This window comes from Zonotrichia albicollis, chromosome 10 (assembly GCF_047830755.1).
Source record: "Zonotrichia albicollis isolate bZonAlb1 chromosome 10, bZonAlb1.hap1, whole genome shotgun sequence".
Classification (NCBI taxonomy): Eukaryota; Metazoa; Chordata; class Aves; order Passeriformes; family Passerellidae; genus Zonotrichia; species Zonotrichia albicollis.
In genome coordinates, this window is record NC_133828.1 from 23,990,371 (window position 1) to 24,014,840 (window position 24,470).

General features: G+C 39.5%; 1 protein-coding gene across 29 annotated transcripts in view; it reads left to right on the forward strand.

Annotated features, from left to right (window-relative positions):
• Positions 1–24,470, forward strand: part of TTN (titin) — a 238,208-nt gene that overhangs the window by 63,587 nt on the left and 150,151 nt on the right. For all 29 annotated transcript variants that reach the window (XM_074548385.1, XM_074548386.1, XM_074548390.1 and 26 more), the window contains exons 47-87: positions 94–375; positions 960–1,238; positions 1,347–1,628; positions 2,139–2,417; positions 2,528–2,815; positions 3,023–3,301; positions 3,399–3,677; positions 3,780–4,058; positions 4,159–4,446; positions 4,579–4,866; positions 5,727–6,008; positions 6,720–6,998; positions 7,114–7,395; positions 7,542–7,820; positions 7,946–8,233; positions 8,466–8,744; positions 8,855–9,133; positions 9,211–9,489; positions 9,632–9,919; positions 10,081–10,368; positions 13,066–13,347; positions 13,611–13,889; positions 14,001–14,282; positions 14,398–14,676; positions 15,153–15,440; positions 15,590–15,868; positions 15,955–16,233; positions 16,332–16,610; positions 17,120–17,407; positions 17,565–17,852; positions 18,359–18,649; positions 19,347–19,637; positions 20,652–20,744; positions 20,867–21,149; positions 21,403–21,583; positions 21,940–22,029; positions 22,113–22,380; positions 22,478–22,738; positions 23,315–23,524; positions 23,633–23,710; positions 23,825–23,851. In XM_074548385.1, coding sequence (XP_074404486.1) covers positions 94–375; positions 960–1,238; positions 1,347–1,628; positions 2,139–2,417; positions 2,528–2,815; positions 3,023–3,301; positions 3,399–3,677; positions 3,780–4,058; positions 4,159–4,446; positions 4,579–4,866; positions 5,727–6,008; positions 6,720–6,998; positions 7,114–7,395; positions 7,542–7,820; positions 7,946–8,233; positions 8,466–8,744; positions 8,855–9,133; positions 9,211–9,489; positions 9,632–9,919; positions 10,081–10,368; positions 13,066–13,347; positions 13,611–13,889; positions 14,001–14,282; positions 14,398–14,676; positions 15,153–15,440; positions 15,590–15,868; positions 15,955–16,233; positions 16,332–16,610; positions 17,120–17,407; positions 17,565–17,852; positions 18,359–18,649; positions 19,347–19,637; positions 20,652–20,744; positions 20,867–21,149; positions 21,403–21,583; positions 21,940–22,029; positions 22,113–22,380; positions 22,478–22,738; positions 23,315–23,524; positions 23,633–23,710; positions 23,825–23,851 — 10,542 coding nt within the window. The remainder of the gene's footprint in view (positions 1–93; positions 376–959; positions 1,239–1,346; positions 1,629–2,138; positions 2,418–2,527; positions 2,816–3,022; positions 3,302–3,398; positions 3,678–3,779; positions 4,059–4,158; positions 4,447–4,578; positions 4,867–5,726; positions 6,009–6,719; positions 6,999–7,113; positions 7,396–7,541; positions 7,821–7,945; positions 8,234–8,465; positions 8,745–8,854; positions 9,134–9,210; positions 9,490–9,631; positions 9,920–10,080; positions 10,369–13,065; positions 13,348–13,610; positions 13,890–14,000; positions 14,283–14,397; positions 14,677–15,152; positions 15,441–15,589; positions 15,869–15,954; positions 16,234–16,331; positions 16,611–17,119; positions 17,408–17,564; positions 17,853–18,358; positions 18,650–19,346; positions 19,638–20,651; positions 20,745–20,866; positions 21,150–21,402; positions 21,584–21,939; positions 22,030–22,112; positions 22,381–22,477; positions 22,739–23,314; positions 23,525–23,632; positions 23,711–23,824; positions 23,852–24,470) is intronic.

The window sequence follows — 24,470 nt, forward strand, 5'->3', positions numbered from 1 at the left end:
GTTTGCAACCCACCATTGTTTGGCTCTTTTCCCACCATTTTCTCTCCAGTATTATTTCAGATCTTCCTGACCCCACTTTTTTTGGTTTTTTAGAACCCCCCAAGTTTGCTAAGAAGCTAGAGGCAACAAAAGTAGTCAAGCAGGGTGACTCAGCCCGGCTTGAGTGCAAAGTAAGTGGATCTCCAGAGATGAAAGTAGTGTGGTTCAGAAACGACCATGAAATAGTTGCCAGTGAAAAATTCCGGACATCATTCATTGACTCTGTGGCGGTGCTTGAAATGAATCATCTCAGCACTGATGAGAGCGGTGACTACATCTGCGAAGCTCACAACCCTGCCGGCAAGGCCAGCTGTAGCACCAAAGTCACAGTGAAAGGTTAGCTGTCCTCTTGTTTTCCAGCTGCAACTTATTTTTCCCCTGGTAGCTGTATCCCTTAGAAATACACAGGAACATGAGATTAATTAATTTCAGGACTGCCCTGTTTTTCACGTCATGTTTTTTTCTTGATGCCCCCTCATCTTCTCTGTCTAAACAAGAGAGATGATGTTCTTAATGCAGATGAGTACTAAACTAGTTTTTCCCCAGTTCTATAATTTTAATATCCAAGACAGTTCGTAGTGGGAATTGCTATATCAAGAAGCTGAAATATAAAGAGAAAGAACAGACACAAACTGCCTAGTGTCAGTTTTACACCCTGTATGGGAGATTTATACCAGCTAAATGAGACCTGTACCCTCTCTGCCAAAGGTCTGTTTACCTTTTCAAAAGGGGAGCTAAGGGCTCTTAATGCTCACCTTTGTACAAGCTCATTTCATATTGTGCCCACAAAAAGAGGGAAGTCTTGCCCATTCTGTAGTTATTCTCAGCAGTCCCGTTTTCCAGAAGCTGGTATCTGTAGACTCTTTGTTGATCAAAGAGCTTCAGACTACTTTCTAAATGTTCCTTTCTTCCCTTGTTAGAACCTCCTGTCTTTAGCAGGAAGCCTTCTCCAGTAGACATTGTCAGAGGCTCTGAGGTTAGCCTGGAATGTGAGATTTCAGGAACACCTCCATTTGACGTTGCCTGGTACAAAGACAGGAGACAAATCCGCAGTAGTAAGAAGTACAAGGTTACAGCCAAAAACTACCACACGAGCGTTCGCATTCTTAATGTCGAAGCTGCAGACATTGGTGAATATCAGTGCAAAGCACAGAACGATGTAGGAAGTGACACTTGTATTTGCACTGTGAAGCTGAAAGGTAAAGTACTGGTACATGTGTCTTCTGCAGTGCTCCCAAGGGCGCTGCATTGCTCTTCCTTGTGGGAACACTGTGAGTATTTACTATAACTGCGTATTTCTTCTTCAGAACCACCAAAATTCTTGACTAAAATAAACAGCATGACAGTTGTGGTTGGTGAACCAGTAGAGTTACAAGCAAGAGTGGAGGGCTCCCAGCCAATTTCTGTGCAGTGGCTTAAGGACAAAGAGGAAATTATCAGAGAAAGTGAGACCACAAAGATCACATTTATAGAAAATATTGCAACTTTGCAATTTGTGCGCACAGAGACCAGCATTGCTGGAAAATACACCTGTCAGATCACAAATGATGCTGGAAGTCGCGAGTGTATGGCTACCCTAACTATTCTAGGTAGGTAAAAAGCACAAATACATGGAAGTTTCTTTTTAAAGTTAGAAACTTGGCTTTTTTTTTTATCAGCTGTATACTTTGCTTATGCCTCTGAGTTCAAAACAAAGAAAACAGAATCCTTCTCTCCCCAACAAGCAGAAGTCAGGTTCCATATTTCCAGCAGTCCAGCAATAGTGTTGGAAGGAACCACTCTATATTTCAGTCATGTCTTTTGCTCATGCCTTCTCAGAGAGGGAGATCAAAATATTTTATATTTTAAATTAAAAGATACTTTAAAATTATTTAAAATATTTTAAAATAGTTTTACTTATTTTTGGAAAGTATTTAAAATTTACAGTTTTAGAGTAACAGAAAGGATGGAAAAAACAGCTGTAAAAAACTCCACACCCCAAGAAATCAAAATTTCCTTAGTATCAAATGTGTAAGCCCCATCTCATAGTGTATAATACTTACAGCTAATACTTATTAAACCCTGTTTTAACCATATATATTACCCATCTCTCCTTCCAGAGCCTGCAGTCATTGTAGAGAAAGCAGAGCCAATGAAAGTTACTATAGGAGATGCCTGTACTTTGGAATGCAAAGTAGCAGGCACACCACAGCTTTCCACTGGCTGGTTCAAGGATGGCAAAGAACTGACCAGCAGCCAAAAATACAGAATCACTTTCCTCAATAATGTATCTACACTTAAAATTATGGATGCAGAAAAGGAAGATGGTGGATTGTACACTTTTGCTGTGCAAAATGACGTGGGGAAAAGCAGTTGCACAGCATCAGTTGATGTTTTAGGTTGGTTGGGTAGCTTATCTTCTATCTTTTACAAAATCTTTTGTTTGGCCATTCTCTGTCCTTTACTCATTTTCTCTCTAACCATGGATTTATTATGTTTTCTTATGCAGACCGAATCATTCCTCCTTCTTTCACAAGAAAACTAAAGGACAGCCCTTGTGTTCTGGGTTCCTCAGCACTGCTGGAATGTAAAGTGTCAGGTTCACCTCCTATTTCTGTTGCCTGGTTCCAAAATGGACTTAAGCTAGTTAGTGGAGAAAAACATCAAATGTCCTTTTCAGATAACCTATGTGTTTTAGAAATTAATTCACTGAGTCACTCAGATACTGGCACTTACACCTGCAAAGTTACCAACACAGCTGGCTCAGATGAATGCAGTGCTGTATTGACTGTACAAGGTGGGTATATAATGGTCAGAAAGCTCTCTGAGCTATTCTTTTGCTCTTTCTCTCTTGAAATTATCTGCAGTCTTTTGTAAATATTCTTGGGGACAATTATTAACAGAAAAATAAAGATTTTGCTCTTTATCTTCAGTAGGTGTGTGGAAATACCGGAGCTATGCTGCACCAATTTGTCTTATCTATCTTTTTCTTTTGTGTATTTAGAGCCACCTTCTTTTGAGAGGACCCCAGAGCCTCTGGATGTACTGCCAGGCACAAGCATCACTTTCACATGTGTTGTCAGAGGAACCCCTCCTTTTAAGGTTAACTGGTTTAGAGGGGCCAATGAACTTGTGCCAGGGGACAAATGCAATATCTACTTGGAGGAGTCCATTGTGGAGCTTGAGTTATTTGATGTAGCTCCTCCTCAAAGCGGAGAGTACACTTGTCTAGTGACTAATGATGCTGGCAGGGTAAATTGTACAACACACCTCACAGTAAAAGGTTTGTAAAGATTATGTCTCTCCATTTACCTTTAATTATTGTTTCCTTCTCTCCATTTGGCATGTTGTGCTCAACATTTGTGACTTACTTTCATTAGAGCCAGCTGTCTTTGTAAAGAAACTGAGTGATCAGTATGTGGAGCCTGGCAAGCCCATCATCCTAGAGGGCACTTACACAGGCAGCCTGCCCATCTCTGTGACATGGAAGAAGAATGGCCACACCATCACACAATCTCAGAAGTGTAGCATCACCACCACAGAGAAATCCTGCATCCTAGAAATACTTGACAGCACCAAAGAAGATGCAGGAGAATACACTTGCCATGTTGAAAATGAGGCAGGAAGAGATGTTTGTGAGGCTGTAGTCTCTACCCTAGGTGTGTGCTCACTTTGCTTCTTTTCCTTGCCTTTTTTTTCAAGTGTATGCTTTCCAAAACCTGGCACACAATAAGCCTGTCTAATTGCTTCTCTTTTTTTAGAACCTCCCTACTTTGTTACACACTTGGAACCTCTTGAGGTGTCAGTTGGGTCTTACACAACATTGCAATGCCACGTTGCTGGAACACCAGAAATTACTGTGTCTTGGTACAAAGGTGATACGAAACTCAGGTCTACTCCTGAGTATAAAGTGTTCTTTAAAGACAATGTTGCTACACTTATCTTCAACAAAGTGGCTAGCAGCGACAGTGGAGAATATATCTGCAAGGCAGAAAACAGTGTAGGAACTGCATCTACAAAGGCTCTCTTAACAGTTCAAGGTGATGATTTTATATTAGCTTGCTAAAACTCTTTTTGTCTTGCCAAACTATAAAAAGTTGCTTCCTGGGGTGTATTTATCCTTTACTTGCTTTCTTCCAGAACGCAAACAACCACCTTCCTTTGCAAGAAAATTAAAGGACCTCGAGCACCCTGCTGGTTTGCCCCTTAAGCTCATGTGTCGGCTCAATGGCTCAGAGCCCATTACTGTCACTTGGCACAAAGATGGTGTGCTGCTAAAGGATGACCACAATGTGCACACATCCTTTGTAGATAATGTTGCAGTGCTGCAACTGGTGCGAACCGAGATGAATCACACTGGGCAATACACCTGCACAGCCACCAACTCTGTGGGCACTGCCACCTCAAGTGCTAGGCTCACAGTGGCAGGTGTGTTGGCTTATAAAACTTTTACTTGTATCACAAGCTCCTCTCTCTTATTTCATGCATGCAATGGTACCTGTGTGTTGGATTAGCTTTTCTCTGAGGTATGAGTATTACATGGCTTTCTTGTGTTTCTAGAACCCAAGCAAGCACCTGTCTTCGACATCAAACCAGAATCTATTGATGTGCCTTTTGGAGAAACTGCTGATTTTGAATGCCACGTTACGGGAGCCCAGCCAATACACATAACGTGGTCCAAGGATGGTCGGGAGATCCGAACTGGAGGAAATTTCAATATTACATTCACAGCCAACACAGCTCACCTTCGAGTGCTCAGAGTGGGTAAAGGAGACTCTGGCCAATATACTTGCCAAGCTAGTAATGAAGCTGGGAAAGACTTCTGCTCAGCCCAACTCAGCGTCAAAGGTATTAAGTCACCTTTGTTTGTGCATTTTCTTTCTCTTGGGTAAAGAGATTTCTTTGTCTTTGATCTTCTACCATTTCTAGTTCAGAAATATATTGAAAGTAGCTTTCTAGACTGCAGACATAAATCATGTAATGACCTTCTCCCATCATACTGTGTAACTGCAGAAGGTTTGTGTACCTGCAAAATCTCGAAGGAGAAAGGTATCTGTGTGAACCTGTTTGTATGGAGAGTTGCACTCACACTGCTTTTTACTTTAAAAACTGTAGTCACTGTGGTAGTCACTCATGGCAATTGCTGTATAGAAAATTATTAGTAAATACAGCTCTACCTTGCATTTGTGGCCTGCATAGGTGACTCTTTCAAATTTGATAAAGATTTCAGTTGATTTAATCTAGACTGTGAATCACCTAATTTCTTAATGCAGAAATATACTTTCAAGATGTCTAAGCAAGTGAAACGATCCCTACCGTGTTTCCATTGCTCCCAGGAATGAAGGGCTTGTCAAATCTTTCACGTCGGCCTGGGAACTCTTGTTACTTGTTACCACTCAAAGGTAACAGCAAAATTTCAATTGGGTGGAGCAACCATTCTTTGTGTATATTTTACGGCTTCAACTGTCCAATGCAGCAGGGTCCAAAGCTGGCAGAACACAGTTTTACTTGTTATCTTTGCCTTCTTTTCTTCATCTTCTCTATTCCCTTGAGAGGAAACTCTGGTTGGGGATGCAGCCAACTTCTGTAACAATTTTATTTTTGTGCTGTAGTACTCTTGTGCCTCCTAGAACTCTTGCTCGGTGCTGTAGATTTCACATGGCAAACAGGTAAGTTGTCATTCTCTACATACTTATTCTGTTCTGCAGAACCTCCCAAGTTCGTCAAGAAGCCTGAAGCTTTGCGGTTCGTGAAGCAGGGGGACACAGTTCAGCTTGAATGTAAAATCAGTGGCACACCAGAAATCAGAATCGTGTGGTACAAAAATGATCAGGCACTCCAGGCAAGCGACAGGCTGCACATGTCCTTTGTAGACTCTGTGGCAACGCTGACCATCTTGGGTGCCACTGCTGAAGATGCTGGGGATTACATCTGCGAAGCCCACAACTCTGCGGGCACAGCCAGCTGCAGCACTTCAGTCACAGTGAAAGGTTAGCAAAGCTCCGCACTCGGCCAGAATCCCTGGCTGCCAGGCTGCTCCCAGCTGCACTGCTACTGCAGAAACTGGTGTCTGCTGGGCCAGTATCTCTCCAGCTGCTCTTGCATTTAAATGCTGATGTGTTTAAGTGATCAGGCAGGAAATAGTGCTGGGTGTTCAGCACTGTGCAGTCATTCCCTTGTGTCTCCATTTAAGTCAGTTGCACAATGAACAAGGCAAGCTTTTCAGATCACAGCGGAAGCATGGACTTGGTGGAATACCAGCCATGCTGAGGAAGCTGGGAATACTTTTCAGCCATCCCTCTGCCTCCTTTTTATACACAGTAATACTGACAGGAATGAAATTTAAGAAGGAAGAGGAGGCTGTGTAGCTGAGCTTCACTGACTGTAGCTTTCATGACTAGAAAGAGTGGGGGTAAGGATAGAATGTAAGATGGAATGATACCCTAGAGTGCAGGGAGAGTGGCTTTTGGGGAAGGACACTGAGCACTGATTCCAAACAGGTGCAGAAGTATCACATTTTCTGCCCTTTGGACTCTGAGTGCTGGGATTTTTTTAGAGGGGAGGCCACATATTTAAAAGCTAGATATGTGTTTACAATATAAGCGTAGGCTCCCTTCCTGAATAGGTTGCTTCCTGCTACTATCCAAAAACTCACCCAGAGAAGGAAGCTCACATATTATGATGTGATTCTTTTTTTATAGAACCACCTGTTTTTAGCAAGGTGCCAAGCCCTGTGGACACTCTTAAAGGCTCAGATGTTATCCTTCAGTGCGAGATAGCAGGGACCCCACCCTTTGAGGTGGCTTGGTTCAAGGACCGGAGGCAGGTCAGGAGCAGCAAGAAGTTTAAGGTGACAGCAAAGCACTCCATTGCCAGTCTTCATATTCTCAATTTGGAATCTCAAGATACTGGAGAATACCAATGCAAAGCTATGAATGAGGTGGGAAGCGACACTTGCACCTGCCCAGTGAAATTCAAAGGTTTGTATGCCAGAGGATCAGCATCACTGCCCTCTTTTCTTGATCTCCTGACTGTCACTTTTTCAGCCTAGCATATATGATTAACTATCCTCTGCCTCCTTTTTTTTGCTATCAGAACCTCCACGGTTTGCCAAGAAGCTGAGTGACACGGCAATCTTCATTGGGGAGCCAACAGCCCTGCAGGCAGTAGTGGAAGGATCCCCACCAATTTCTGTTGTCTGGCTCAAGGATAAGGGTGAAGTTATTAGGGAGAGTGAAAATGTTCAGATGTGGTTTATGGACAACATTGCAACTCTTGAGATTGCCAGTGCAGAGGGAACTCACGTTGGGAAGTACATCTGTCAGATCAAAAATGACGCTGGCATGCGGGAGTGCTCTGCCTTTTTACAGGTCCTAGGTGGGTATAGCCTGCTCCACTGTAGATAGTGTTCTACAGCTTGCACAGCTGGCTCTACCAGCCTTTGCCTTCTGCTTACACCCTGTGCTCACAGGTTTGTGGGTAGATTTCCCTGTGACACACAGACCCCTCCCTTCCTATTTCAGAACCAGCAGTCATCTTAGAGAAGACCGAGCCGATCACAGTAATGGCTGGCAATCCTTTTACCTTGGAGGTCAAAGTAGGAGGAACACCTGAGCTTATCACCAAGTGGTACAAAGATGGCAGAGAACTAAAGAGTGACCGCAAATACCAAATTTCCTTTTTCAACAATATATCCACTTTGAAAGTCTTTTCTGCAGACAGGGGAGACAGGGGCTTGTATACTTTTGAGGTACACAATGAAGTGGGGGACAGCAGCTGCACTTCTTCAGTTGATGTTTCAGGTCAGCTCTATGTCTTTATTGTTCACTCTTGTCTTTAAAAAAATATTTTCATTTTATCCTCTTTTCTCTCCCTTGAAAGAAACCTCAACATTTGTCTTCCTGTTCTTCTGCCCTGTCCTACTTAGATCGCCTCGTTCCTCCTTCATTCTCAAGAAAACTAAAGGAGACAAATGGGGTGCTGGGATCCTCTGTGCTGCTGGAGTGCAAAGTATCTGGCACAGCTCCCATATCTGTGTCTTGGTTTCAAGATGGGAATGAGATTGTTAGTGGAGAAAAACATGAAATCTCATTCTTGGATAATGTTTGTGCTTTGAAGTTGAATGCCCTGGATGTCACAGATACAGGGTCATATACATGTGTGGCAGCCAACGTGGCTGGGTCTGATGAATGCAGTGCCTTCTTGACTGTACAAGGTCAGTGGAAGGATACTGCCATGCCTTCAACAAAATTCTTATTCCCTCTTCTCTCTTTTCTCTGGTTTCCTGTAGTTTCTTTTTCATGGTTTGTTTGGTTTGGGTTTTTTTTCCCATGGTTTCTTGGTTTTTTGTTTTTTTTTTTTTGACTCAAACCTGCTCATTTTCCTCCTCACAGAGACCCTCCTATTAACATCTTTCTCCCTCTTTCACTTCTTTGCATGATCCTTAGAACCACCTTCTTTTGTGAAGACACCTGATCCCCAGGAAGTTTTGCCTGGATCAAATGTGACTTTCACCAGCTACATCAAGGGCAGTACTCCCTTCAAAGTGACCTGGTTCCGAGGCATCAGGGAGCTGGTGCCAGACAGCAGCTGCTCCATCTCTCTCCATGAGTCTGTGGCACAGCTGCAGCTGTACAGCGTGGAGCCAGGCCACAGTGGGGACTATGCCTGTGTGGTCACAAATGATGCTGGCAGTGCCTCATGTACAACACAGCTCTTTGTGAAAGGTGTGTTTGGGTGTGTGCATGAATGCACAGTCATCTTCATTCACTTCACATAACTGCCTGCAGCTCTTCTACATCTGTCCCTCTTACTATTGATTCATACCTCCCCACAGAGCCTGCAGTCTTTGTGAAGAAATTAAGTGATTTCAGTGTGGAGCAAGGGAAGTCCATTGTGCTGGAAAGCAGCTACATTGGCACCCCTCCCATCTCTGTCACCTGGAAGAGAAATGGGATGCCCATTTCTCAGTCTCAACGCTGCACTGTTACAACTACTGAAAAATCTGGCATTCTTGAAATCTTCAACAGCACAAAGAACGATGAAGGCGAATATACCTGTGAGGTGGCAAATGAGGCGGGTGGGGATGTTTGCCACAGCCTTGTCTCCATCTTAGGTATTCATCACCCCTGATCCCCCTAACACACCCCAATGATGCTCTGCCTCTGCTCACCACGTTCTCTCCTTCCCCAGAACCACCTTATTTTGTCACGCACCTGGACCGTGTGGAGGTGAAGGTTGGCGAGCCCTTGACCTTAAAATGCCAGATTGGCGGTTCACCAGAAATCAAGGTGTCCTGGTACAAAGATGACACCAAGCTCAGATCAACACAGGCTTACAAAATGCACTTCAAGAACAATGTGGCAACACTGGCATTCTCTGCTGTAGAGGATAGCAACATTGGAGAATATATCTGCAAAGCAGAAAATAGCATCGGCTTTGCCACCTCCACAGCTTTGCTTGTTGTTAAAGGTGATGGGCCAAGAGCCACTCTTTTGTGGGGTAGTTTGTAGGAGCTCTTTATTGTTTACAGAAAGGGGGTTTTAATAATTTCAAAGATAGTTAATTCTAGGTTGGCTGCTTACTGATAGTAGTGGTTATTATTGTTTTGCAGAACGTCAACTTCCCCCTACATTCACCAGAAAACTTAAAGATATTCAGGAGGTGGTTGGTGCCCCGGTGACATTTGACTGCCGCATAACTGGCTCAGAGCCTATCCAGGTGTCTTGGTACAAGGATGGGGCTCTCTTAAGCGACACTGATAACATGCAATCAGCCTTCTTAAATAATGTTGCAACTTTACAGATCTTAGAAACTAGTATGGATTACTGTGGTCAATATACTTGCTCAGCCCAAAATGCCCTGGGGACTGCCTCTTCCAGTGCCAAACTTCTCCTTACAGGTTTGTAGATCACACTTTAATGAAAATCTTTTGTATGTCTTTGCTCTTTTACTTGTCCACCCTTTTCCCCACTCTACCAATCGTATGGTGGCCAGGGACAATGGGCATGGCGTGGTGAGGCAGGCTTGGTGGTGAGCTCTGCCATGCTTTCCTCCTTGCAGAACACCTACGACCTCCCTTCTTTGATGTCAAGCCAGTATCAATCGATGTGGCACTAGGGGAAAGCGCAACCTTCAAGTGCCACTTGACTGGTTCTGCTCCCATGAGGATTACTTGGACCAGAGACAACAGAGAGATTCGTCCAGGTGGCAACTACAAAATGACACTGGTGGAAAACACGGCCAGCTTGACAGTCCTCAAAGTTGGTAAAGGGGATGCTGGACTCTACACCTGCACTGCCAGCAACAGTGTTGGAAAGGACGCGTGCGCAGCTCAGCTGGCTGTTCAAGGTATTGCTGTGGGCTCTGGTGTTTATGAGGCTTTCTTTGCAAGGCAGACACCTGGAAAACACATTCTGTCCTGAATGCAGACGTGTGTGACTAACAATTTTTAAAAGAAGTTACTCTGAGATGTCTTATTTCACTTAAATGTTTTTGTAATACTTAAATAACTTACTTATATTTCTTCTGCTAGGGTATAGTACCTGATTTTTCTTCCATTGAAATTGGGATTCTTCCATTGAAACATTAACTCTTATTATTTTGTTGCGCCTTTATGAATGGTTCTGTTGGACAGCAAAATCTGTCTTTCTAAAGTCTTTCTCCAGCAGTGACAGTCACTAGGTTGCCCAGGGGAGTGAAAGGAAAGTGAGAGAAATTCAGTTTACTTATGAAGCTTAGAAGTATTTTTCCTGCATGTGCAGCTCCTGCAAATAGCTTTGCTCTTTCACAGACTGAAAACATTGAAAATTGCTCTTCTAAACAGCAAAACTGGGGGATTTGGTTTTATATCCGTCCCATCCAACACTTCACCTCTCCTTACAGTGTGTGGATCTAAAAGTAAAATCCAAATTTATGAATGGCTCAGACTGTCTTGGTGCAAGTGACACATATATTAGTGTAATTTCCTCAGTGTAGGTGGAAACATATTTATAGCTGTTCCGGATATTTCAGTTTTACTGATTTTATAAGAGAAGTGTAACATACACTGCTTAGATTGTGCCTGAGTTAAAAGGTCCCTGAGTAAAAAGGTTAAAAGTTAAAAGCACTTTTCTTTGCTCTTTTTTCTTTTTTTTCCTCTTTCCTCTGTATAAATTTGGAGTGCAAAGAGGGGGGGAAATATTTCAAGAGTAAATCCTTTTACTCTGTATGAAAAATAACACAGGAAACTGAGCTACTAGTAGCAAGATTTTGTATTAATTATTTGTCAAATGTTTTATATATATCAAGTTTTTTCCAGCCATAAGCATCTTGGTGGGGGTGTAAATAGTGTGTAAGATTGAATTACCTGGATTCAGTTATAAGTAGGGCTGCTGTATTATGTAGCTTGACTTCCAAAATGCATTGAAAAATTTTAGCAAGAAATCAAACCCCTTTAAAAGATCTGAAGCTTCTTTCTACCACAATAATTCTGTTTCTTATTAATTATATAATTGCTAATAGCTTTATTTGAACACCACTACCATTTGTAAAATGATCCCAGCTGACTTTATTTATTTTTTTACTCTTCAAATCTTTATTTTTAAAATCCCAAGGAGTATTATTATTTTATTTTTTGATCCTGAATTTACTGACACTTTTTAGTGTCAGTATTCTTTAGAATTTGTACCGTTTCTCCAAGGCTGTAAAATTTCTGATGTTGATTTTTTCAACCAATTTCTATAGAATTTGAAACGTCAATCTCTTTGGGTGCATTAATTTGCATGCATTTAATTTGGGCTTATGCTGCGTCTCACTTCTATGACATGCTGCCTTTTGTTTGTAGAATTAAGAACTTTTTTTTTTAATTGACCTTGAGAATCTCACAGCTTTTTATTAACTTTCTCACTCTAGTATCTAATGTTCCCAATCTGTAGTTTTAATAATTGCTTTGTGTTCTAGAACTGCTTTACATTATAAATATGTACCTTATTAATGTGTAGACCCTCATTTTATGAAAGGAGTGGAATCAGAGTGTGACTCCTCAGCAGCTGTTAGTATGCAGATAAATAATCAACTCTTTCTCAAAGTGAAATCTGATAGTAAATTGCTAAGGTTCCAAATCATCATTTCTATTTCTAGAAACTCAGGAAGTTTTGTTTCTAGCAACACAGGATGTTTTGCAACTGTCCCACAGGTTGAAATAATCCAAAATTAATTAGATATTCTTCCTACACTTCACAGTCACACAAAGAGGCACTTCATCCTGTTTTGCAGAGAGATCTGTTTGTTGTGCCCACATTACCACCTCTTGGTTTTACAAGTTATAGCTTTGATCTATGAGCATTTAGTCTTGTGATTCGAATCATCTAGATGCCACTTCTGGTGAAAAGTACCAAACTTCCACTCCTTTCCCCGTCTTATGGAACAAAATGTAACCACCTGTTTTACTTTTTAATCACAGACATTTAACAGCAATTCTATAAAACCAGCCATCTCACAATTCTCCTCAGCATGATTATTTCTAAGCTCTTTTGTTTGCTACCTAAGCTCCTTAACTTTGATTCCTAATGTGCAACTTTATGTTTGGTTTTGCATTAAATGTGTGAGGGGTTATAATGCAGATACATTCATTGACTACATTATTATTAATCACAGGATATAAAGCAATTGCTATAATACTCAACATAAATGCTTTAAATAAAAATTTTTGGCTGGACAGTTGGATTATTGCATTTGCATCAGGCATTTTGATTACACATATATAACAAGAGCATATTTTGTAAAGAAAACCATGCACATCAACTAATCTGTAATGAATACATACAAGGAGAGGTAAAGTGGGTCAGTAAACTAAGGAAAAACTCACTGAAATGTATATAGAAAACTTGTTTTCTTCTTAATCTGGATTTTAGACCAACTTAAAAAATCTAAAAAAATTTCATAGCAATGGCAAAATCAGAATTTTTGCTTAAGTCCTTAAACTTTGCAGTTTCAGTTACACATCTCTCTGCTTATTCAAACAATTAGTGCAGTTTAAAGCATCATCTCTCCTTTTTCGCTTTCCAGAACCACCAAGGTTTATTAAGAAACTAGACTCCTCAAAACTTGTGAAAGAGCACGATTCCACAACGTATGAATGCAAAATAGGTGGATCTCCAGAAATCAAAGTCACCTGGTACAAAGGTGAAACTGAAATCCATCCTAGTGAAAAATACAGAATGTCCTTTGTGGACTCAGTGGCAGTCATTGAAATGCACAACCTCAGTGTTGAAGACAGTGGTGACTACACTTGTGAAGCTCAGAACCCAGCGGGTAGTGCAAGCACCAGTACTACACTGAGAGTTAAAGGTCAGAATCTCAGCTCTTTCCTTCCCTTTCTAACATTAAGGGTCCTCCTTTAGGAAAACTCTTAAATCCCACTTTCTCTTGTCAGAGGCCAAAGCCTGCCTGAGTAGATGGCACATCTCTTGTCTGTTTTTGATCTCTGTGGCAGCTCTTTCTTATCTATTGTCTTTGCTATTGAGCATCAGAAGAGTTACTTCAATCTTCTGTCTTCTTTAACCTCTTTTTCTTAAATAACACAAATGATAACTCTTTTTTCTTTCTTCCAGCACCCCCTGTTTTTACCAAGAAGCCCCGTCCAGTTGAGACCTTGAAAGGGTCTGATATTCATCTGGAGTGTGAGCTTCAGGGCACTCCTCCATTCCAGATTTCATGGTATAAAGACAAACGAGAAATTCGGAGCAGCAAGAAGTATAAGGTCATGTCTGAGAACTACATAGCTAGCCTTCACATTCTCAGTGTGGATACTGCAGATGTTGGTGAATACCACTGTAAGGCTGTAAATGATGTGGGGAGTGACTCTTGTATTGGCTCTGTAACACTAAGAGGTTTGTACAAAGATTGGCATCTTCTTGGCATTTCTTTGTTCCTGAAATTCTTCTGGGTACTTTTCTGCTCCTGGCAGGGTTCTTTACTGTTAAATATCTTCTCTTAAATAGCACCACCAACCTTTGTGAAGAAGCTGAGTGATCTCACTGTCGTAGTTGGGGAGTCGATTGAACTGCAGGCGACAGTACAAGGATCACAGCCCATTTCTGTTCTGTGGTTAAAAGACAAAGGGGAAATCATCAGAGAAAGTGATAATCTTTGGATCTCCTACTCAGAAAACATTGCAACTATGCAGATTGGAAATGCAGAACCAACCAATGCTGGGAAATACATTTGTCAGATAAAAAATGATGCTGGAGTTCAGGAATGCTTTGCCATGCTGAAAGTGCTAGGTTGGTAGCATGAGATAAAAACACGTGTTTTAAGATGCTTTGAAATTTAAATTTTAATTATAATAATAGCTATTTTGTTGTTCTAAAAATTTTTCTGACTTGCATTTCATTGCAGAACCTGCAGTCATTGTAGAGAAGCCAGGCCCAGTCAAAGTTACAGCTGGAGACTGTTGTACTCTGGAATGCACAGTAGATGGCACACCAGAGCTTACTGCTAGGTGGTTTAAGGATGGTAATGAGCTGTCCACTGACCATAAATATAAAATCAGTTTCTTCAACAAAGTATCTGGGCTTAAGATCCTCAATGCAACACTAGAAGACAGTGGAGAATATACTTTTGAGGTGAAAAACAGTGTTGGTAAAAGCAGCTGCACAGCTTCAGTGCACGTTTCAGGTTAGTTGGCTACTCTTTCTAAGTCACCTCCGATCCTTTAGTTCCTTTACAAAGCCTTCAAATAGCAAAGTGGTTATTGTGATTGGCAACCTAAGAGAGTTGTATAATATTAGGAGTACTTGGCATGCCACTTTAACAGGCACCAAGGATAGATGCCTACCTAAAATCTGAAGGGCATAAATTATTGAAATGACTTGATTTCTTCAGCTTTAATCTACATGTTGTCTTGGACAGCTGGTGTAATATTGTTGCTTATGAAAAAGTATGGAAAAAACAAATGATGTTCCTCAAAGATTATGGATGAAAATTCCAGCATATCCTTAACCATTAACTATTTTTCAAATACTTAGCTGTTTCAGAGTATATTGCCAAAGCAGATACAGCAAAAAGTCACTAATTTTATTCTGCCCAGAGAACTTCCTGCATTTAAGAATGCTGTATGATAATTTCTTTTTTTTTATTTTGAAAAAATGCAGATCGTATTATACCTCCTTCTTTCACAAGAAAACTGAAAGAAACTTATGGTCAGCTGGGTTCTTCTGCTGTACTGGAGTGCAAAGTTTATGGGTCACCACCCATTCTGGTTTCCTGGTTTCATGATGGACAAGAGATTACCAGTGGAGAGAAGTATCAGGCTACTCTTACAGACAATACCTGTTCTCTGAAAGTGAATGGACTTCAGGAGTCTGATATGGGAACTTATTTGTGCACAGCTACTAATGTAGCTGGGTCTGATGAATGCAGCGCATTTTTGAGTGTTATAGGTCAGTATCAGTAAGAAGACAGAATCAGAGGGTCAAAATTTATTTTCAGAAAGATTTAATTTTTTCTTTGTTGAATATTTCTGAACACCATGATCTTCAAAAGAAGTTCAAATGTTCTTATTTTCTGTCTGTTTTATTTGTGTGCTTAGAATCACCATCTTTTGTGAAGAAACCTGAACCACTGGATGTTTTATCTGGGGCAAACATAACCTTTACTAGTATCGTAAAAGGTTCCCCTCCATTGGAAGTTAAATGGTTCAGAGGCAGTGTTGAGCTAGTACCAGGACCCAGATGCAATATCACCTTGCAAGATTCTGTTGCAGAACTGGAGCTGTTTGATGTACATCCACTTGAGAGTGGAGACTACACCTGCCAGGTCTCTAATGAGGCAGGGAAAATTTCTTGCACAACACATCTTTTTGTCAAAGGTTTGTCCAGACTACTGCTTCTTATACATCTTAAAGATGATCTCTTGGCTTTATTTAATTTGTTTTCTTCCTGTTGTTCATTATAGAACCAGCCAAATTTGTGAAGAAGGTGAATGATTTAAATGTAGAGAAAGGGAAAAATTTAATCTTGGAATGCACATATGTGGGTACTCCACCGATTTCAGTGACATGGAAGAAAAATGGAGTGAAAATAATGCACTCTGAAAAGTGTAGCATCACCACTACAGACACATCTGCCATACTGGAAATCCCTAGCAGCAAACTAGAAGACCAGGGGCAATATTCTTGTCATATTGAAAATGATTCTGGGAAAGATACTTGTCATGGTACAATCACAATACTAGGTGCGTCAAGCCAGCAGCACTTCAACAAGTGTTGTTTGAACTACTAATGGTCATCATGCAATATCTTTTTATGCTAATGGTGTGTCTTTGTCCTTCAGAACCACCTTACTTCATTACACCCCTGGAGCCAGTGCAGGTGACTGTTGGGGATTCTGCATCCTTACAGTGCCAGGTTGCTGGAACACCAGAAATGATTGTGTCATGGTACAAAGGCGATACAAAGCTGAGAGGAACTGCTACTGTGAAAATGCACTTTAGGAACCAAATTGCTACTCTGGTTTTCAGCCAGGTAGACAGTGGTGACAGTGGGGAGTACATCTGCAAAGTAGAAAACTCTGTTGGGGAGGCTTCTTCATCATCTTTGCTTACAGTTCAAGGTGAATATTTCAATTTTAAATGTAGAGAAAGGGCCTATTTTTCTTAAGTATGCTTTTCGAAAAACAACAATTGCCTCTTCATTGTAAAACACTTTACTGTTTCTTGACGTGTAAGGTACCCTGTGGTACTTTCTTCTACTAACAAAAGCCTACCAGTAAAGTTAATTGAAATGCGGCCCTTACTGACCACAGCTCTTCTGCAGCGTTACAAGCCTCTGTATCTTCCATCCCTGTTCAGGATATTGCTTTGATTATTTCCAGTATTAACAGTCCTGAGGCTCATTGGGTCTAAGATGAAAAAAAAGAGACCTCTCTTCCTGCAATTATATGCACAGGACTCTTTACAACAAATTCAAAATAAATTATATGCTAAACAATACTTTTAACTGGAAGTTATGAGCAAAAATCCACCATACTCTACAGCATATTAGTCAGTGATTATTGATGAGTACAGCAAGAGGTGCGTGTCTTCTGGAAGACTTCACTGTACAATACTTGTTCTCTTACAGAGCGTAAACTTCCTCCTTCTTTTACACGAAAATTAAGAGACATTCACGAAACTGTTGGCTTACCAGTCGTGTTTGATTGTGGCATTGCTGGCTCAGAACCCATCGAAGTATCTTGGTTTAAAGACGGCGCACGTGTAAAAGAGGACTACAATGTTCACACGTCCTTTGTAGATAATGTAGCAACCCTCCAGATTTTGAAGACAGATAGGAGCCTTATTGGGCAATACACCTGCACAGCTGTCAATGCTATTGGGACTGCGTCTTCTAGTGGCAGGCTTGTCCTTACAGGTTGGTGGGCTGTGAAATATTTAATGGAAATATCTTAAACCTGAGTTTGGCTTTATGTATATGGATTTAATATTGTACAAGAGATTCTTATTTCACACAGTTTTACAGTAAATTGAGATTTTTTAAGTGATGGTTTTTTATTTCTTTGACTCTTCAGAAGGGAAAACTCCTCCATTCTTTGACATCCCACTTACACCTGTGGATGGCATTATTGGAGAAAGTGCTGATTTTGAGTGTCACGTTTCTGGAACACAGCCTATTAGAGTCACTTGGGCAAAAGATGACCAAGAAATTAGAACAGGAAAGAACTATCAGATCAGTTATGTAGACAACACAGCCCATCTGACCATCTTGAGAGTTGACAGGGGAGATTCTGGAAGATATACATGCTATGCTAGCAATGAAGTTGGAAAGGACTCTTGCACAGCTCAACTGGCTGTTAAAGGTACTGAATAGATAATATGTTGTGTTTACATTTTTCTTCCTTCAGTTATAAATGAAGTCAGACTATTACTGCAAGACAACTTTGAGAAAACTTTTGGGATGTAGCCTGAGAGTACCTATCTGGAGATACCTATGAATCTTTTATGGGAATTAGGAAGGGTCACTAACAGCAACAGGAGGAGAAATAAAACATTTTCTGCGGCCTGCTTTCTCAATAGGCTCTGGTCTATTTCGTTCTTAAGAACTTGACAGAACTCTTGGGGTTATTTAAATGGTGTATGACTTAAATCAATGTAAGATAATTTTTTTTTCACACAGGAAAACACAGTGACAATGACTGTAAGAGCAAGACTCCTGCTGTTTATCTTAGCATCATTTCACTTTAAAAATATATCCAGTTTTAATGAGAGTAAATATCAATTCCCCAATGTTCAAATTTTTCTTGAAGCATTGTTATTAGATTTTTTATCTCAAGATAGATTCATGGAATTTATGTTCTTTTTACAGAACGAAAAACTCCTCCTACTTTTACTAAGAAACTGTCCGAAGCAGTAGAAGAAACAGAAGGGAATGAACTTAAACTTGAGGGTCGTGTTTCCGGTTCTCAGCCTTTGACTGTTGCTTGGTATAAAAATAATCAGGAAGTCCATTCAAGCGCTCACTGTGAATTATCTTTCAAAAACAATGCCTTGCTTTTACATATCAAGACTGTAGAGCAATCAGATGCTGGTTTATACACCTGTAAAGTGTCCAACGAAGCAGGAAGCGTGTTGAGTACATCTTCTGTTGTTATCAGAGGTTGGTTAACTCTTGTTTTTCTTTGCTTCCTGCTTAAAAAACAATTTCTTTGTTTTATTTAGCTGCAAGTGTATAGCATATCTCTTATGAGCTGGCTTTACTTACCTTAACAGCAGTGATTTGTCCAGAGATTCACATAAACCACAAAGTCAACAAATTCTTTTATATTTGTGATTTTTTTTTTTTTTCAAGGAGAAACTTCTTTTCCTGTATTTGCTGTGACTGATTCAAAGTGAACATTGAAATCTTTGTGAAATTTCTGTTGAATTTTTAATCATTCTCCTTCAGTGGAGTAGCAGGGAGTTTATGCAATGAAATCTAAGCTTAGGCAGTTGACACTGCATTTTGGTAGCATGACACTTCATTGTAATAGTCTTGCAGGAAATTGCAGGTTTATTTCTTTAAAGATTTTTATATAGTTTTGCGATCTAATAGTGCATTTGTTCTCATGCTATTTTTTGTGTGTAAAGGTTCTTGCTGAGAGGATAAAGATATTTCTTGCATGATTATATAGCAAATATGCTGTCATGCACTCTTGATATTTATTCCATTTTATAACTTTATGATTGACATTTTCAGACTTCTGTTTATCATCCTCCATTCCTTGCCATCGCCTCGTTAGTAATCACATGTATCTCTCTCTTATATTCTTGATCATACTTTCCTGAGTATTCACTCAAGCATTTTCGTATTCCAGAACCCAAAAAGCCTCCAGTTTTTGACCAGCCTCTTCAGCCAGCAGCAGCAGCAGAGGAAGGTGATACCCTGCAGCTTAGCTGTCATGTCCAGGGATCGCAGCCAATCCGGATCCAGTGGCTGAAGGCAGGAAGAGAAATAAGAGCCTCAGACAAATGCAACTTCAGCTTTGCTAATGGAGTAGCTCTCCTAGAACTTGCTGCAGTTACCAAATCAGATTCAGGAGAATATGTATGCAAAGCTTCAAATGCAGCTGGCACTGATACTTGCAAATCTAAAGTGACAGTCAAAGGTACAGTAACATGAAGAAAATAAGGCATATGACAAAAATGTCAACCAAAACGCTATTCCACCTTTTTTTTTCATGGAACAATTAAGTTAATAATCTAATAACAAACAATTATTTACTTTTAGTTTTTTGTAAAATTGTAGAATCTGGTAAAACAGAGTATTTAACAATAATTTATATATAAATAGTGACATAATTTATATATAAATAGTGACATAAATGCCGAAAGATCAATGTCAAATCAACAGTACATTCCTACCAAAGAGATTAAAAAATTATTTTCTATCTAAACACGAAATTTACAAAAAATGCAAGCTAAATGGGTGAAATTACTTTGACACGCATGTTTTGTGGAAAGCATGTCAAAAGTGGTGTTTATTAAAGGAAAATACAGAAGGAATTTGAACACGTGGCCTTAGAGGCTAATTGTTTTAAGACTATTACAGCCCTGAGACATTTTGATCTTTTAGCTGAAAGTAAATATTGTCTAAGCATGAGTCCTTCTGTGCAGTTCTTGCTTTACCACTGCATAAAGGACACAACAGGCCAGCAGTATGCACAATTCTTTTTCACTACATGGTTAGCCACTAGGCTAAGGGCTAGTCAAAGAAAACCTGGAGAATTTAACAGATCACTGGTAAAAAACTGCAAGTAACTCTTAGGACATAATATCCAGAAATAGAATGAAAAGAGAAGACCTCACAAAAAAAACTTACCCATTTTAGAAAATGAGGCTTTATAATTGCATATCTATCTATGGATTTGCATCCATGGAGAGTATAAATGGCCTGAATGAACAGCACAGTATGGTCCATTGTGGACAGTTTCATCTGGAAAGTAAACTGGAAGTTGATTAAAACAATATGAAAATATTTTGCATTTTTACCTCTTGCATAGTATTTTGTTCCATCTGAGGAATTAATTCATTTTTTACAATTCATTCAGAAACATCAGCACCTATGGACATTAACTGTTCCATGAAGCCATCTGCTATAACTCTCTGACTCTGTTTTTTAGAAAAACCGGCAGCTGCTCCAGCAGCTAAGAAAGCAGAAGTGGAAGGCAAACTTTATTTTGTGTCAGAGCCTCAGAGTATCAAAGTCATGGAAAGTAAGAACTCTTTTCAAAACAGTACAATGTCTTCTATTTACCTACACCTTTTGTTTGAGATGATGTCCCTCTGTCATAAACAGCTGGAAAGACTTAGCTTCCTCATTTGCATCTTTCTGCAGAGACTGTTGCAACATTTACTGCAAAAGTTGGAGGAGATCCAATTCCAAATGTTAAGTGGATGAAGGGAAAATGGAGGCAACTCAACCAGGGAGGCCGCATTATAATCCAGCAGAGAGGAGATGAAGCCAAACTAGAAATAAAGGACACAATAAAAACTGACTCGGGCATGTACAAATGTGTTGCTTTTAATCAACATGGTGAAATTGAGAGGAGTGTAAACCTGCAAGTTGAAGAAAGAAAGACAGAAGTTGTTGAAGGGGATCTCAGGGCAAAACTAAAAAGGTATATTGAAAGTTTTTATGGATTAATTTGCTATCAACACAGAAGAAATTTTTTTATTATGCATCTCAGAACAAGATATAATTTTAAAAATTTCATTAAATAGGAATTACTGTGCTAAAAATAAAAGCACCTGACTAGACTAAGCTAAAGGATTCTACCGCACAGAACAGTTCTGAGATGATTCTATATTTCATTAAACAGCTTTCTGGGAATGAAATGCTGTGTAGTTAACTTCTGTTATTGATTTGAATAGCACTCCAACAAAAAGAAAAGAGGAGGAAGAGCAACCTATTGATATCTTGGAACTTCTCAAAAATGTAGATCCCAAAGAATATGAGAAATATGCTCGCATGTATGGAATTACAGATTTCCGTGGCCTCCTGCAAGCCTTTGAGTTACTAAAGCAAACCCAGGCAGAAGAAAGCCACAGATTGGTAAGATACAGTGTGACTGCAGCATTGGTTCTCTTAGGAGTAATACGTTGAACAGACGTGTGTCCACACTGTGAAGCTCTGAAGTTATGATGTGTGGAGAAATTTATGATTCCTCTTTAGATCTTTTAATGGCAGTTCTCAATTTCTTGCATGCTCAAATCCAAGAAGAAAAAATGGGCTTCTGGCTAAATAGGTTCTGTCTTCATAACTTGACTGCAATTGTTGGAATGGGAAGATTTCCTGGTGACAGTACAGTTACATAAAATTTGATGTAGGAATGAATTCTGTGTTGGGTAAACATGACAGCTTGACATTTAGTATCCTTTAATCTTTGAGTATATTCTGCATTTTTATAGGAAATTGAGCTCACAGAGAAAGCTCAAAGGGAAGATCAGGAATTTGATGAACTTGTAGCTTTTATTCAGCAACGACTCACACAAACAGAGGTAAAACATTTTTGGACTGATTTATGAAATATTCAAGCCTATAACAGGGAACCCTGAAATTAACTTAAACTAATATTTTCCAGCCTATTACTCTGATCAAAGACATTGAAAATCAGACGGTTTTAGCAGATGAGGATGCTATCTTTGAATGTGAGATTAAGATTAACTATCCAGAAATTAAACTGTCATGGTACAAGGGAACACAGAAACTGGACTCCAGTGACAAATATGAAATTAGAATTGAAGGTGATCGCCACATACTGAGAATTAGAAACTGCCAGCCTGAAGATCAAGGAAATTTCAGAATAGTGTGTGGACCACATATTGCCAGTGCCAAGCTAACTGTGATTGGTAAGTTTACTTCTGAAGTATATATTTGAATTAGTTTACACTGTATTTATTCCACTCTCTGATCTCTGTTAAAATGTATGTTTTAACACGCTAATAGAACCTGCAGTTGAGCGGCATCTTCATGACACTACTTTCAAGGAAGGAAAAACATGCACACTGACTTGTCAGTTCTCTATCCCAAATGCCAAGTCTCAGTGGTATAGGAATGGGAGACCCATTAAGATAGGAGGGAGATATTCAACACAAGTCTCTGACAAAGTGCACAAACTCATCATCAAGGATGTTAGAACGGAAGACGAGGGACAGTATACCTGCAAGCTTGACAGTCTAGAAACAACGGCCGATCTGGCCATTGAAGGTTTGTAAAGATATAGAGTCTCTTTCTTACAATAGTGACAATTTCTGGGGGTTTCATTAGCAGAACAAATGAAAATAAAAAGAATTTCTGAAAGACAGATTCCAAAACTTGGAAACAGACTAAATAAGAAATTTTACTATCCTTTCTCTTTGAAAAACATGTGACATACTTGTGCAATTCAATTAAGTGTGTTCTTCACTAAACCATGATTGATGTCCCATAGCCCACAAGCAATCTGAGTCGTACTAGCTTCTATTTTGTTTGGGACTCTTATCTTTTCCTTGGACTTTTTCTTAATTATTCTCTATCTTTAGTTTCCTTAATAGCTTCTCTTACAAAACTTGCTGTATCTGCACAGCAATCTTGTTATAGTTGAACTCTTACATCTTCTAATCTTCATTCTTATCTTCGTAGAAGATGAAATCCTTTTTTCTTACTCTACTTTTTTAAGATCTATTGCTATTATCTCATTAAAATTTAGCTACTTTAATGACAACAATGAGAATACAGGATACAGATACACTAAATGCAGTGGTGGTGCATAACAATTGATGTATTTTTTCTTTCTAAAAACAGCGGAACCAATTCAGTTCACCAAGAGCATACAGAACATCGTTGTGAGTGAACACCAGTCTGCAACCTTTGAGTGCGAGGTGTCTTTTGATGATGCAGTTGTGACGTGGTATAAAGGCCCCACAGAACTGAGAGAGAGTCCCAAGTACAGCTTCAGAAGTGAAGGTCGTTGCCATTATATGACTATCCACAATGTTAATGCAGATGACGAAGGTAAAAATGCATTAAACAGTTGTGCTGGTGCCATTTTTTATCTGTTTCTTTTTGGTCTGGTTTTAAATTATAAAATAATATACATATGAACATTCTTGGCTGCTGCAGGTGTTTATTCTGTAATTGCTCGCCTTGAACCAAGAGGAGAAGCAAGAAGCACTGCAGAGCTCTATCTTGTAACCAAAGGTTAGCAAATTTTCTAAATAAATTTGTGATCATAACCATATACAAATTTGTTTGTTTGAATTGTGATTCTGGAAAAATCAGTAGTCCTAAAAGAAATCTAATATTCCTTTGCAGAAATCAAACTGGAGTTGAAGCCACCAGGTAAAGTCCTCAAGCAAGACTGGCATAAGACCTTGTCAATACTCTGTTATAAAATTAAAGCATTGCTCTTCTTTTTTATTATTTTCAAATCTTTTTTTCCTGGTCGGAGTAAGTATAAACTACATCCTGAAAAAGTATTCCTCATCCACAGACATGTGGAACTAGTATTCTCATGGGTAGTGGCAATAAATACTGAGACAAATCCATAATCAGTGACATTAACAGGGACTCTATTTTTTACAACATGGAATGCCTCATTCTCTAAAACACACAAGTTATTTTTTTAACTGCTAAGGAATAGAACAATGAAGATGTAGAGATCTTAGATAAGATCTCCTCTGTGCAACTGAAAAAAATAACCAAGGAGATGAAGCAGGTAAAAATAACCTCCTCATGGGATGCAGTGATTTTCTTTTTTGAATGTTCTTAAGAGCCTACTGCAAATGTTGCAATAATTATTTAGAAACAATACATAACATTGTATGGGCTGATTGAACTGAAAGATTAATACAGTTAGTTATCTATCAATTGGCTAGCTTATGCTTGAGGAGCAAGATACAATCCTTGTATGTTACAAAAAGAAAGATTAAACTACCATCAACTACTATCCTTGAGGAGA